The sequence below is a fragment of the Lactuca saligna genome, chromosome 7 (assembly GCF_052625555.1).
Source record: "Lactuca saligna cultivar CGN05327 chromosome 7, ASM5262555v1, whole genome shotgun sequence".
In the NCBI taxonomy this organism is placed as follows: Eukaryota; Viridiplantae; Streptophyta; class Magnoliopsida; order Asterales; family Asteraceae; genus Lactuca; species Lactuca saligna.
In genome coordinates, this window is record NC_136423.1 from 151511310 (window position 1) to 151527604 (window position 16295).

The window sequence follows — 16295 nt, forward strand, 5'->3', positions numbered from 1 at the left end:
AAAAGCAATCATACATGGAAAAGTATTATTAGGATTAGATAGTGAAGGAAACCTCACATCTAACCCACCAAAAGTACACAATGGTAAAGCATACATTGGTATGAAAATACTATCCGAAGTAAACAATGATAAAGTATACAGTGATATGAAAATATCACCAAAAGCATACACTGAGACAGATATATCATCTGAAGTATTAAAAATAGATAAATATGAGCAAAAATTATGCAAGTATGTATCAGGAACATTTTCCCAAACAGAGTAAAATTACAGCACACATGAACGAGAAACATTAGCATGTCTCAGAACATTGAAAAAATGGAAAGTCGATCTACTCCAAACCAGATTCGAGCTACGCACAGATTCCAAATATCTACTTGGCTTTTGGCGATACAAATTACAAGAAGATTATTGTCGTGGACGTTTAATCCGTTGGCAACTACAATTACATCAGTTTCACCCATACCTCAAGTATATCAAAAGTGCCAACAACCATATAGCAGACACACTAACAAGAGAATGGAAGCCATCATAAAGCAACACTATTCATGGAAGACTAACTAAAAAATATATCTGCTTTTTCGGAGGCGGGAGGAATGACGTAAGCAATGACGAAAAAATCCATAATTGAAGACACCTGTCCTTTCAATGGGGAAGGGATTATTATATTCATTATGTAGAAGTGTCGGTAGAATAATTAGGAGTTTTATTTTATTTATAAAAGTGTCGGTAGGATATTTTTATGTAAAGTATCGGTAAGTGTCGATTGTATTATTCGTGATGTAACATAAAGTGTGTAACCCTCAATAGTCTAGGGGGCTATAATGTAAATATGTATGTTATATTGCAATCGAATGATTGCAACAATAATTGTAACCGGCTCTCTTGAGCCTATAAATAGGGCCTTTGCCCAAATGAAATAAGCAAGATAAGTTTGAGGGGGGGGGGGGGGGGAGAGGAGTCAGCGGCCTTATCCAAACTACGCCAAGGTAACTTTAACTACACCCAGCATAATTTGGTGGTTCATCCCCTATAAAAGGGATGCGAGTGCAGTCGAGTTCTTTGCACCTTTTCTCTTCTCTCTCTCTCTCTCTCTCTCTCTCTCTCTCTTTCTCTCTCTCCCGTTTTGCATCGTTTTTTGTGCAAGAAATATCTTGCAGCCTCGGTATCAATCCCGAGACCCGAAACAAGTCGCGAAGCCCGAAGATCCCAAGAAAAATAGTTTTCGAGTTGAAGCTCTGCGCGCGTGAAGCCCGGTTTTGGAGGAAAACATCCCGATTTCCTCGCAAAAAATTATTTCAAGAGACGAGGCGCTGTCCGATCATCTTCTGATCAAGTGAGTGTATAGTCCCTTTCATAAACACGATTTTAGTACAAGTATTGGTTGAATGTATTATATCCATGTTTTGAGTGAGTGTATAGTTACTTTCTTCTAACACATAAGTATGAAGTATTTTCTATGAAATACGTGCTATGTGTTTATATATTGTTGTTTATTTGAGATGTTGGTGGAATGGATGAACTATATAGGTTTTAATGAGTTAAACTGTATATGTATTTTGTAAATACAAATGTGTTGGGTAGGACATGGGTAGATGAGATTCGTGAGTATGGATCAGATCAAGAGGTTAGTTTTAGATCTGTAAGTAGGGATCAGATCAAGAGACTAGTTTTAAATCCGTGAGTATGGATTAGAACAAGAGGTTAGTTTTAGATCCGGCAGTATGGATCAGGTAAAGAGATAAAACTTGTTATTAGTCCAGGAGTATGGATTAAGACTAAGTTAATTGTCCATAGTCCGGGAGTATGGATTGGGCACAATTATTGATCCGGGAGTGTGGATCAGATCAGGATTAAGGTATATTTAATTGTCCTTATTTCGGGAGTATAGATTGGGTACAATTATCGATCCGAGAGTATGGATCAGATCAGGAGGTTAGTTTTATATCCATGAGTATGGATCAGGTAGTTTTAGAGCCGTGAGTATGGATCAGAGGAAAAGGTTAATATTGAGATCTGTGAGTATTGATTAGCTGAAAAGGTTAGTTTTAGATCCATGAGTATGGATCGGGTGAAGATGATAGTTTTACATCCATGAGTAGGGATTAGGTAAAAAGGAAAATTTTAGATACGAGAGTTTAGATCGTGTCGTTGTGAGGATCGATGGGGTGGGATAAGAGTTGCTTGTATATAGTGAAATTACATATGTATGTGAGTTCTAATATATATATATATATATATATATATATATATATATATATATATATATATATGATGGGTTTTGGTCATAAGACATCCTATGTGCTCATACAAACCTTAAAGCTTGGATCTAGGTTTCTCTATTGTACATGCTTTGAATCCAAGACTATAAACCCTAATTCTAGAATTCAAGTAATCATATTAATATGTAATTAGGTTTAAGATCATACCTTGATTGTTATGTAGCAATAACAATCCCAAAACTCCTTGTAATGACTTTGGAAGGCTTAGAGTCACAAGTGTCACTCTTCTAATGGCTTACAAACACCAATAGCAAATGGAGAAGGTATAAAGAGAGAGGAGAGAGGTTAGAATTCGTCCTTAGGACTTCTTGGGAAGGGATACACGAATTCATGAGCCAAGGGGTGTTTATATAGGTGTAGAGATATGGTTTCAGTCATTATCCTTATCTAGTTACTTATCCACAAAGCAACCCATAAGATAATCCTTGAATCCTTATCATAGTCGAATTCTAAGGCCTTATCACCTCAAATTCGTTCACCCTATATCTAAGATAATCCTTACCTTATTTTGTAACTATCATATAATTACAAATCAACCCCTCTAGTTTAATTAATTACACTTGATCACAAAATTAATTCCTAATTAATTATTGACCAATATTAATTAAACAAATATGATTTCTCCTTTAATATATTATTCTTATAACATATTAATAAATCATAATAACCACTCTCTCTATTTATTTCTCCAATCAAGTTGCTTTGGTGAACGCAACCCAAAAGGACCATGCACCATCGGGTCAAGTACATACCAAAATAGTTATGGACTTAGACACTAATCCAACAGTCTCCCACTTGGATAAGTCAAATAACTATTCTGCATCCTGATCTGCAATCGTAGCTTTCCAAAGCCGCTGTCAACTCTGATCCTATCAGATACGCGTGTCCTTAGATAAGGGATCATATATTCCTCCATTCTAGATATCATATGAGATATGATTTCAAACCATTCGCTTTGTACTATATCTCGATTTCCGATTTATGAGGACTGACTAATTGAAAAAATCAAATTAGCCCTAGCCCGGCCGAGCATTTACGTTTGTCATCACTAAACCATCGAGGGGCCCAAAGATATCGCTTTTATCCTACTTTGGATAAAAGGAACGGATAAACTTTGATACAATGCTTGCTTGCACTCACTAACCAAATCACACACAACAATATGTTTTATAATACCAAGTTACTAGTGCATTTACATATTATCAATGTGCAACCGATTCGCAAGATACAACTCACACATCTCAGTTTCAAGAATATAAGATGTTATCGTCTCACTAATTACTCGTGATACAATTCATGGAGTAATCCAAGTGAGCGTGGGTTTAATCCAATGCTCAAATTCATATTCATAAGCACTCATGAACGTTGCAGCAAACATTTGCTTATGTCTAATACTCTTTTAGACAATCCACACACCAATTCACGACAGTCTTCATTCATATCTACTTCCAACATATGAACGACTGTGGCCCGTTTGAATAATTCGATTATTCTTAATAAACTCAATTATTCTGGAAGTCAAAACATGCAAGGTGAAACACAAGAATAATACTAATCCCATATGGCCTCAAACCTTTGAGTATAAATGAAACTCCTTTTATTTATCACCATACCGATTACTCATTATTTGTCGTTTCGGGTAATCAACTTCTTACTTGAATTATTACACTTGTCCCATGCTCCTAGCATGCACACAATGTTTACCTATGGTTCTTACTTTGTGAAATAGACCAAATTGAATACATTTCCAATCATTCTCATTTCACAACTCCAAATCCTTTTTCATAAGTGTGAGAATATCAAATTCTTGCTACTTATAGAATATGCCAGATTCTAACACTTTATGCAACGATCCTTTCGTAATGTCACTGCATCAAAGTCACAAAGACTATTGCCAATGATATTACAAAGTTCTCTAACGGAGATCGTTACAAGACAATTCCTTAGATATGATATCTCTCACTCAAAGTACATTTCTTTGAACATCCTTTTGCATAAAAGTTTCTAATCTAGTCATAGATTTTCAATATTTACTTCCCAATATGGACACACTTCCATATTTTCCATATGACAACTTATTCTTAATAGAATCTTTTCTATTCATAATAAGGTCGATATGGTCCATTTAATACCATGCTTCCAACTACTCACAAGCAACCAATCCTCGTCGAACTTTGGATTGTCCTTTGATGATTGTTTAATTATTTTAGTCAAAACCAATTCTAGTCCCTTTTTCCCTCAAAATGCGCTAGACATTTGGAAAAATTTAGAATGGTCAAACATGAAAGCATTTGCAATCAATCCTATACCCGAAGCGTATTGGACACGATGCATAATGTTTTATTTGCTATGTTCTCAAAATTCGAATTGTGAAGAGGAATGCCGTAATCATAATCAAAATTTTAAAAACACACTATGTACCTTTGACTAAATTTATTAACATTCCACAACCTAAGCCTTTAGATTTGAAATGAAGCATAATATTTTCTCCCTTAATTATAGCAAAACAACTATTCCATCCTTACGACTTTGCAAAGAATGACTCTTGTTTTCTATAATTAATATTGCCAACTTGCAATATTTTCCATAATAATCATACAATCATAACATTTATGCTCCCACTATCATGATGATTATTATAAAACATAACACTTATGCTCCCACTAGCTTCGACATGTATTCAAAACATCTTAACTTCCAGAAAAACAATACCCATTGAATTTCTTAAGTCCATGTTTCTAATACTTAGTGCTTTGATAATCTTTATCAAGGCTTCTTGAACTTATACACCTTTTCCTTAGATAGTTCATATGTGTGTCTTAAACAATTAAGACTAATTTCCAAACCTCACAATTCAAATCATGGAAAGGGATACCGTAATCATAATTGAATTCGAGAATGCAACTTTACAATCACTATCTTCTTAAAATCTTTCTTAGTGAAAGCATTTCCTCACAATCATTTTCATGAAGGAGGAAATCTTATGAAACTTAGATTTTAATGGTGTATATGTTCCTATCCATGTGAATTTGTTAAAAACAAAATTTACGACAAATTCAAACTCATATGGACCAAACTTTCTTAATCTTGATTTCTTGCCTTATGGTAGCACAGCTGCCCACCACGTCTTCCAAGTAGTTAATCAGCTTACCTTTTCCTATCAATGTACCTTTCATTGATCAAGGTGCTTTGCCTTTTATGAGAACTCATAGGACTCACATGCATAATTAACTCAATTGGAACAGCACAGAAACAAAATAATGTCAACACGATAGGTTGCAAAACCTCAACTCGTGTGCTAGTGATGATCAATAAGGTTTATTTGATTTGTTCTTGAAACCTTTCAAGACCATTAAGACTCCCACTAAATCATTGACATATAAGATTCTCTTGTCAATAAACATTTCTTGACAACCAAATTTTCAAGAGTTAGTGTAGCTTGTATCAAATCACTTCATAAATTGGTCCTAGTTGGTCTTCGTCTTATCCAAGACATCACAACTTTCCATATTTGATGAATGTTATAAACCTTTAATACTTTTCACTCATTGTCACAATCTTAACTTTAAGACTTGTTATTGGAACGAAGTATGATAGACTTCTTGATCTAACCATTTCTTCAATCCTTGATTCCTCTTCTTAAACATACAATTGTACTAAGACTCACTTAGAGGATCAATTGAGATATAGTTCTTAATCATTAAGACCTATCATAAAGCATAAAAGCTACTCTTCCTTCTTCTTAGAATGGAGAAACTCTTATCTTTCTGTCTACTTGATTCTTCTTATTCGTTCTACTATTGATATAAACCCTTTAATCAATTCAGAATTACACTTAATCTTGTAAGTATAATCATATTTACCAAACCTTTAGTAAATCATGACGAATATCTTTGTTACTCTTATGGTGAACTTGATCAACACACAACTTTTTGTACTCGATCTCCTAGTCCTTCACTTGACACTTTGTCAACGAATTTGTCTAATTTGCAAATATGAAATTTCTCATTCATCATGCAATCAAGTTGTGTGATTCCAAATTTCAGTCCAATTGAAATTTGGGCGATGAGAAACTCTCCCTACTTGGTAAATTCTCGACATTTCCATAAATAACATAACTAAGAATCATATCCATTCGTTGTAGAAATATGCAAACATCAATTTTCATAACGATTTCATTGCAAGGAAGTAAACAAATAAATAAATAAGTCAAACAAAATTTATTTTATTTATAAAAGCAGCGGAAAAACATTTGTCCTTACAATGCAAAATCTATTGAAAACTATGTAAAAGGAAAATTTCTAACAACTCTATCATAACTATCTAAGCTCAAAATCCAATCTTCAAGTCCATGCGATCGAGATCCATCTCTTGTGATTAGATTCATCTTGCTTTCTTATCAAGCTTCCTTTCTTTTCACCGACCCTTCAAAACATTCAAATGCAATCTTATCACATCATGTATTAAAATTCAATGAATAGGAACTTAACGGAGTTAGATAGTGGATTTTACCTGAAGCGTAGTAATACTTTTGACTCTCCCATCTCTTAGATCTCTTAGGTAAATAGGGCAACTTCGTCTCCAATGCCCCTTCTCTTGGCAATAAAAGCAAATTGACTCTTTTGGAACAACACATGGAACTACTTTAGACATCGCCTTTCTCTTATGATCAAACTTTTCGAACATTGCATGTCTTTCATCGCCATTGTCTATATCCATAGAGGTCTTGAAGGCAGATTCACCAATCAACTTTGCTTTTCTATTGCGCCAAACCATTGCTGATTCAGCAGCAATAAGCATATAGGTGAGATCACTAAGGTTCACGTCGTGGTTCATCATATAGTACTCTCTTACGAACTCACTATATGAGTTAGGAAGTGACTGAAGAACCCAATCAACAGCCATCTCTTCATCGACAACGGATCCTATAATTCTTAACCTATCAATGTGTGACTTCATCCCTAAGACGTGTGCACACACCGACTTTCCTTCTTTATGTTTACTTGCCAAAAGGGCTTGAGTGATATTGAACCTTTCAATTTTACAATCTTGTGGGTTAGGGAGAATAAGTGGAGGAGGAGGAGGAAGTGAAGCATGATTTCTTGTTCCTCGATCGAATCGTGGAATATCATCTTCATGTGGAATGCTTGTTCCACGGGATGTGGGAAGACCATAGTTGTCGAACCTTGACATCTACAAAATGGGAGAAAACAAATTCAAGTTAGTTGATCGATTGAGTCCTTAGTAAATCACCCAAATGAGATACTAAGGCTAGGACCCAACACAATACGCTACAACCTAGAAAAGGGATGCCGTAATCTAGTTGCAGAATATTTGAAGGTAAGTGAATGACGATTCACTAATTTCCACCATGAAAAACGAAAAAGAAATTTAAGTTCTAAATCTATGAAAAACCCCTAGATCCTTTGAGATTCATTGAACTTTCAATGGCATGTTTAAATCTCGATATGCCCCTCTAGTTTGTGACTGGGATGCCGATGATCACAAAGCGGGTGTGAATAACCATGCAAACTACATGGTGCCCTCACATGTTACAGTCACCTATTCAATGTGCCGGTAAACCACACACGCTCCACCGAACTATGACAAACATTGAGTCACCCTTTGCCACCTTTGCTTAGAACCATTTAGTGTGCCGGTTAACCACACACGCTCCACTAACGTCTTCGCAAGGGCACAAAGTGTAATTTCATGGAATTGCATCAATTCACTTTTGCCTAAGTAACTAAGATTAGGAATTTGAAAAACATTTAGTTACTTTGTATTTCATTATACTTATAATGGAAGGTTTAATCCTATCCTACCCGTTCGGCTAACGACCCTCCACTAGTCAAGAGTGCTGTGGGTAAGAGTGGATATCCATTCAATCGCCATTTTATAGGCAATTTCCTTAAACACCCCTTATAGACCAGCTTCGTGAATGAGGCCTACTAACGGTAAGATTGACTTTTACTCATACATATACATAATGTTAGACTTTTAATGTTATATATATAGTATAGGGTGTATTTTATACTTTTAAAATACTAAGTGGTCAGATTTAACAATTATACTTTTAATTCAATTAAATTGTAAACCTAAACTTTTATGGATTTATTAAACCTCCTTTAATTATACACCTTAATTAATTAATAAAACCATAAGGGTGTAAATTGAACTTTTCAAAACATTACTAGGGTTTTAGAATTTAACATTCCTAATTAACTTTTAATCAACTTTTAAATTCCAAAACTTGAGGGTAAGTTTTGAAACCTTTTTCAAAACATTAGGATTTTAACTATTTAAATTTCAAAACTTCAAAACTTTTGGGTTCAAATTTAAACTATAAAACCTAAAGGGGAAAATATGAAAATTTTGATAACAACAAGGATCAAATAACAAATAATTTTAAATTAACATTTAATCACATAATTATCCATATTTGATTTATTTAATGATTTCTTGCAAAACAATTTATCAATTTACTCAAAATAATTAATCAATTATCTTATAAGGAAACAATTATCTTATTAATTGATAAATATCTTCATTTAGATCAAAAATATAGTCAAATATATCATATAATCGGATTAATATTGATCTAACATGATAAGGTAACTATCCATATGCAAAAACAGCAAGAAATCCCGAGATAAGCATTATCTGACGAGTTGACTCGTCGAGTCACCCTGGACTCAGCAAGTTCAGCTATGGGCTCGGCGTGTCCAGCCTCTAGAACACCAAAAAATCGAATTTTTTAGATATTCAATGCATCAATACAATTGAAACCATCCTAGGCTCTGATACCACTGATGGGTTTTGGTCATAAGACATCCTATGTGCTCATACAAACCCTAAAGCTTGGATCTAGGTTTCTCTATTGTACATGCTTTGAATCCAAGACTATAAACCCTAATTATAGCATCATATTAATATGTGATTAGGTTTAAGATCATACCTTGATTGTTATGTAGCAATAACAATCCCAAAACTCCTTGTAATGACTTTGGAAGGCTTAGAGTCACAAGTGTCACTCTTCTAATGGCTTACAAACACCAATAGCAAATGGAGAAGGTATAAAGAGAGAGGAGAGAGGTTAGAATTCGTCCTTAGGACTTCTTGGGAAGGGATACACGAATTCATGAGCCAAGGGGTGTTTATATAGGTGTAGAGATAGGGTTTCAGTCATTATCCTTATCTAGTTACTTATCCACAAAGCAACCCATAAGATAATCCTTGAATCCTTATCATAGTCGAATTCTAAGGCCTTATCACCTCAAATTCGTTCACCCTATATTTAAGATAATCCTTACCTTATTTTGTAACTATCATATAATTACAAATCAACCCCTCTAGTTTAATTAATTACACTTGATCACAAAATTAATTCCTAATTAATTATTGACCAATATTAATTAAACAAATATGATTTCTCCTTTAATATATTATTCTTATAACATATTAATAAATCATAATAACCTCTCTCTCTATTTATTTCTCCAATCAAGTTGCTTTGGTCAAGGCAACCCAAAAGGACCATGCACCATCGGGTCAAGTACATACCAAAATAGTTATGGACTTAGACACTAATCCAACAATATATACACACACACATAACATTGTGGGTTGAAAACCCTATATGATCACCAGGCTCCCAAGCCTGACCCACTCGGTTTTCTTTGTATTACAGGTAATGACACAAGAGTATAAGTCGGATGACTTGACGAGATATTTTGGATTATAGAACATTAATTATAAATAACTGTTGTAAGGTCTGTATTGTACTGTTTATGCTTTTGGTCTGTATCGGAACATTACATCCTGAGATATTGTTATTTAATGAAAATACATTCTCTATGAGAAATGTTTTGATAAATTTTATCATATTTTGTTTTGGGAACAAATTCTGCAACTCTTTTAATCAAATGATTACTCTGATTTTATAAAACAAAGCATAAAAAAATCGGTTTTTTCTAACCGTGAAATTAGGGATGTCACATATAATTTTCATCATTTTCATCTATTAGTTTTCCCTATACATCTATAACCCCCCCCCCCCCCCCCCCCCCCCCCCACATATACACAAACACACATAATCTTAACCCATAAAAAATTCTCCGTAACATAAATCTCATAAGCATAGTTCTTGCAATTGATTAGGGTTTAATGGGCTAAAGAGAATCATATATTAGAGCCATATTGCCAATAAGCAGTCAAACAAATAATCGAAAGCCAACCGTATATATAATATTTGAAACTAACAAAGCAGATAAACATAATAACAACAAGAATCAAAACCCTTGAAATCAAACAAATCAAATGAAACATAATACAAAAACGAACCAAAAAATTTATAACCAACAAATAAAGAAGAAATAATTTAAAAAACCAATGAACATTACTTAGTCGATGAACAATACCGAGCCGATGAACAATGTCAAGTTGATGAACGCATCCTTCTCGACCTCATCGATCCTCTGTCTCAGACAGGGAGTGTTTGTGTATCCAACATTAATGTGATATTGTCCTTACATCTCTATGTGTGTGTGTGTGTGTGTATATATATATATATATATATATATATATATATATATATATATATATATATATTGGAGTCTTCATTCTCTCCATAATGGCTCTTTTGGAGAGATAATATTGGGCTCCACACATCTATACCGAAAGTAATCACGGACCCCTAAAAGTCAAATCAAAAGCAGCTTGGAGCTTGTTAATCTTATGGATGAATCAAAACAAGGTTTTGGGAGCTTCTGGGTTTCAGCTTTGGATTAAAACTCAATTTAAGCAAAAAAAACTTTGTTTTGAAATACGAACATTTAACTCTAAGTTTAGATACAAAAAACGGTAAATCTAAAGCTATTTTATGTAGCATTTAAGGAAAAGTTATTGAGTTTTTTAATCAATTTACAGAATTGATCTTAAAAATATATTATATATCTATCTTTTTTTAAACATTTATATTTTTATATAATTTTTCATATTATAATTTTTTTTAGCTAATTTACCAAACACTAACATAACATATACAAACATAGATTTCCGAACATAACATATACAAACATAGATTTCCGGTTAAGATATCCACTACCTTCTAATATATTGTATTACAAGTTTGTATTCGATTATGTAATTGTGGTTACTTTTTCTTGTATATCTTCCCTTCGTAATAAATCTCACGTGCGTGGTCTGATTGGCTATAAACGGATCTTAATTTGTTGTATTGCCCCTAGCATCTAACTTCTAGCTTGTTTGAAAAAAAAAAAAAAAAAAAAAAAAAAAAAAAAAAAAAAAAAACAGACGAAATAAGAATGAATAATTTATCGTGATTTGAACTTTTTGTCTTACGTCACTGGCTTGAGCATTCTGTAAAAGTCTTTAGGATTTCATCAAATGTATGGGACTTTTATTAAAGTAAAACCGTTACAAACTGAGCTGTTTACTCTTGTAAATAAAGTATATTTAAATCGACAAATGTATTTAGAAAACCTTTTATTAAACTGTAATAAATATATAATTTCGACTGTTGTAATCGAAAGATCATTTAATATAGCATAGATTCATAGACTTCTTTATTTAACTTGTTATCATTTATTTTACATAAAACATGAAAAACCATATCTAACAAAATGAAATTCTTTTTCTAATATAAAATTCAAAACTCATAATTCTTAATATTTAAACAACATTTTGAGCAGTCACATTCCCATTCAAATACTACAATACAAACTTAACCAAATTGTGACCATTTTAATAAGACCTAATTACACCAAACTAACAACAATCTTTAACCAGCTAACTAAACCCAGGCATGTTGTCCCAACAACATGAGCCCATGGTCCAGTCATGTTCACGCTCATGTTCATTGTCATGATCGTGATCATGGTCTGTCTCGGTTCCAACCGGAGAGCATGAAATTTCGACCTGGTTATCCATCCCTGTGGTTCCGTTTAAAACATCATTTGGTTTTTCAATCGATGCATCTTCACTTCCACCATACCAATCTTGAAGTGACCCTGTTGGGAAGTCGATCCAACTTGAGAAATCATCATCCATCGTATTGATCTCATCAAATACATTGCTTTGGGATTTTACCCCAATCTCTGTAATCAATTTCAAAAGCAAAATATTTAGAAAAACGCATATACATATACATATATTATATCACGGTGTATTTAAAAAGTAATACTTATATCGGTTGCGGTTATTAAAAAATTCCATAATGTTAGAACCAGAGAACTCGGTCACGACCCTTAGATCAAATGCATCTTAGGGTCGTGATTGATGAATTTGATACAGTTAAGTTCTCTAAGTTCTCTGTTTCTCTCACATTATGGAGTTTTCTGATGATCTCAATATATGCTTATATGATTGCGATAAATCGATCATATAAACATTATTTAGAAGAAAACTCACCAATAGACGAGTGGCCGGAACTCGACTCGTCAATAATCGTCTTGTTGTCATCTCTTGGTTCAAAAACGGATTCCAAAATCACTTTTTCTGGCTCTTCCATTAACGAGTAATCATGTGTGATCTTTTCTTTACCCTTATCGGGCGATTTACATTCATTAGAAAGCATCTGAGAGCTTAACAAAGCTCTAGATTCACCCAAAACGTCCTCTAACAATCCACTATTTCCCTGAGGGCTTATATATGGTGAAATTGCATTATCTCCATCGTTTGATGCGACAATCATATGATCATTCACTGTGTTAGAGGAACACGTTGGGGTGATTGCTTGATATGATGATTGGATTGAAGGAAGCTCATTTTCTATGTTTTCAAATAACCTTGTGGGTATCGGACTCATCCCATGATCAGATGAAGGTAACCCTTGATTAAAGAACGACATGGAAGACGCGGAGCTGTTGTTGAATTGTGGGTTTGAATTTGATGGTAGCGATAAGGATACACCACCATTGTTGTCACGAAGAAGCTTGTAATGAGATTGTGAATTAGGGTAATACAAAGGTGTGTTCAAAACGGGATAGTTTATAGAACTGAACAACATCGGAGAGATTGAATTTAGGGCGGCGTTCGCATGGTTTGAAGATGATGAAGATGACGAAAATGGAAGCGTTTGGTTCTGCAACGGCTGTTCAAGGTGGCGACGGTGATGGTGGTGCTGTTGCTGGAAATCAACCGGGTAAATCGGTAAACCTGCGCGTAAACGTCGTTTCAACCTGGTGTTCCAATAATTCTTGATCTCGTTATCGGTTCTTCCCTGAAGCTATAACACACACACACATACAGAAAAAAACATAGATTTAGATTGAATAATTATAAAAGCATATAATGATATACATCAAGCGTATATGTGTATATGGGGAAGATTTACATGAAGAGCCATGCGAGCCCATTTGTTGCCGAATTTGGAATGAAGCTCGATGATTTGTCGTTCTTCTTCAGGTGTAAAAGCTCCTTTCTTTAGATTAGGTCTTAAATGGTTCGCCCATCGGAGCCTGCAACTTTTGCCGCATCTCATCAACCCGGAATTCCGTTGAACAGCATTCCAATTCCCTTCACCGTTTTTCTTCACATATTCCATTAAAATTGCATCTTCCGCCGCCGTCCATGGCCCTTTTTTCAAGACCTGTCCGCTGTTCGCCCGTGCACAACCACCACCGCCGGCCGTGTTTCTCCCTGCAGAGGTGGCGCCATCTTCTGGAGCCATCTTGATAATTCCACCCAGGTTTTTAATGGATACCCATATGAAAATAAAGGGAAATAGTTTGTTGGAAGATGGATTTTTTTAGGAAGCTTTTGAAATGGATTTTAATGGAGGATTGGGAATTGTTGAGTTTAGAATGGAGGCTGAAAGTGAAAGGAGTGGTTTTGTGTTCAAGTCTTTATATGCTTGAGATTGTATTTCGGAAGCACCCCCTGTTTTTGTGATTTATATTGCTGGCTATTTTCCTTATTTTGCGTCTCCCTTTTCATTATTTATTGCTATTTTTAAAATTTAGAATTTAATAAAGTTTTTTAAAAATGTTTGATACAATTTTTAACCAATTTACTCGTGCTTCTATACAAATATATTCATTATTTAATATGATTAATTTAATTTTGATTTTAATTCACAAGTTTTCTATGTTTTGCATGATAAAGATACCTTGTATTGTGGCATTTATCATCGGAAAAAATCCAAATATAATTATAATTTATAACAAAATGAAAATTTTATGGAATACGAAACCTTCTATGATCTACATTACATCTTTAGCTTTATATATATATATATATATATATATATATATATATATATATATATATATATATATATATATATATATATATATATATATGGGTAAAGTGAATATACCTAACAACCTTATATAAGCTTAGGTACCTAATCTCATCAAACTACGTCATTTTACATTAAATTTTCATTGCAACCATCCAAGGTCCTTAAAGTTTATCTCTAAACTTGATTTACTTCAAAAATATTTGGAAATTCATCATTATATTTCTCCTACATCCTTTTATTTGTAGCAGTAGGATATAAAGCCCATCAGGTGGTATTCGATAGAAAGATGTGGTGTAAAAGAAAGATATTGTTGAAAGTCCAAAGATTTTGGAAGTAATCAAGTTATGGGGTTGAAGTTTAAGAACCTTATGCAATTACAATGTAAATATGATACAAATCGATGTAGTATTATTGAGTTAGGTACCTAAGCTTATATAAGGTTGTTAGGTATATTCACTTTACCCTATATATATATATATATATATATATATATATATATATATATATATATATATATATATATATATATATATATATGGGAAAAGTGAATATACCCTTAATAGTATATAAGCTTAGGTACTGAAACTCATTATAATACGTCATTTTGTTTAATATATTCATTATAATATTCTTAAACTTCAACCCTTGCCTTGATTTATTTTCAAAATTTTCGAAATTTCATTGTTATCTCCCTCTTATATCACTTTTTTTTGCCAAACACCTAATAGGCTATATACATTATAGTTGAAAATGAAAATTATGTAAGATGAATATAAATGTGAAATTGATAAAAAAATATTGGAAGTAAATCAAGTTAAAAGTTGAATTATAAGAACATTAGACAATTACAATGTATATATATGATACAAAACAATGTAGTATAGTGAGTTTGGGTACAATGTAGTATAGTGAGTTTGGGTACCTAAGCTTATATACCCTTAAGGGTATATTCACTTTTCTATATATATATATATATATATATATATATATATATATATATATATACATATATATATATACATATATATATATATAGTAATAATCAAATAAGAAGGAAAATTTTAGTAGGAAGGTAAGAAGTTTTTTTTCTACATATTTTTTTCGCGAACAAACAAAATGAATCATTAGATGATTCATTTGTAAGATGATTCACAAGAAAAAATTCTCAAAAAAACATCTCGATTATTCATTTATATAATGATTTTGTTGTTATTCACTAAAATTGTCATAAAAGTGGATTTTTTTCTTAATTTACTTAAAAATGAATCATATAGATGTTTTTTTGAGAATTTTTTTTGTGAATCATCTTACAAATGAATCATCTAGTGATTCATTTTTTTTTTGTGTTCGGTAAAAAAATATGTAGAAAAAAACTTCTTACCTTCCTACCAAAAAAAATTTCTTGCCGGATCTCTCTCTCTCTCTCTCTCTCTATATATATATATATATATATATATATATATATATATATATATATATATATATATATATATATATATCTTTACTATCTTATAAAAGAAATCTAACTATTTCTAAAAATAGATTGATTATAATAATAATATTTTTTTAAGACGTCTAAATGATGAAGCTGATAGTACAAGTAATCATTAATAAAATAATATTAAATTTTAACCATATTTTGAATTCAAATATTTATCATCAAATCTCCTTATATTTCTCAACAATTTGATATGGTTTCCTCAAATCTCGGATTCATTCAAATTTTGAACCCTTTTAGATATCCTTAA

At 32.7% G+C, this 16295-nt stretch overlaps 1 protein-coding gene across 1 annotated transcript; it reads right to left on the bottom strand.

The window, feature by feature from the left end:
- Positions 1 to 11975: 11975 nt before the first annotated feature.
- MYB101 (myb domain protein 101) lies at positions 11976 to 14148 on the bottom strand. Its single transcript, XM_078964269.1, has 3 exons — positions 13639 to 14148; positions 12714 to 13530; positions 11976 to 12400 (listed from the first exon to the last, which is right to left on the bottom strand). Exons 1-3 carry the CDS (start codon positions 13972 to 13974, stop codon positions 12093 to 12095), a joined length of 1461 nt encoding a protein of 486 aa, XP_078820395.1. The 5' UTR covers positions 13975 to 14148; the 3' UTR covers positions 11976 to 12092.
- Between the last annotated feature and the right edge of the window lie 2147 nt (positions 14149 to 16295).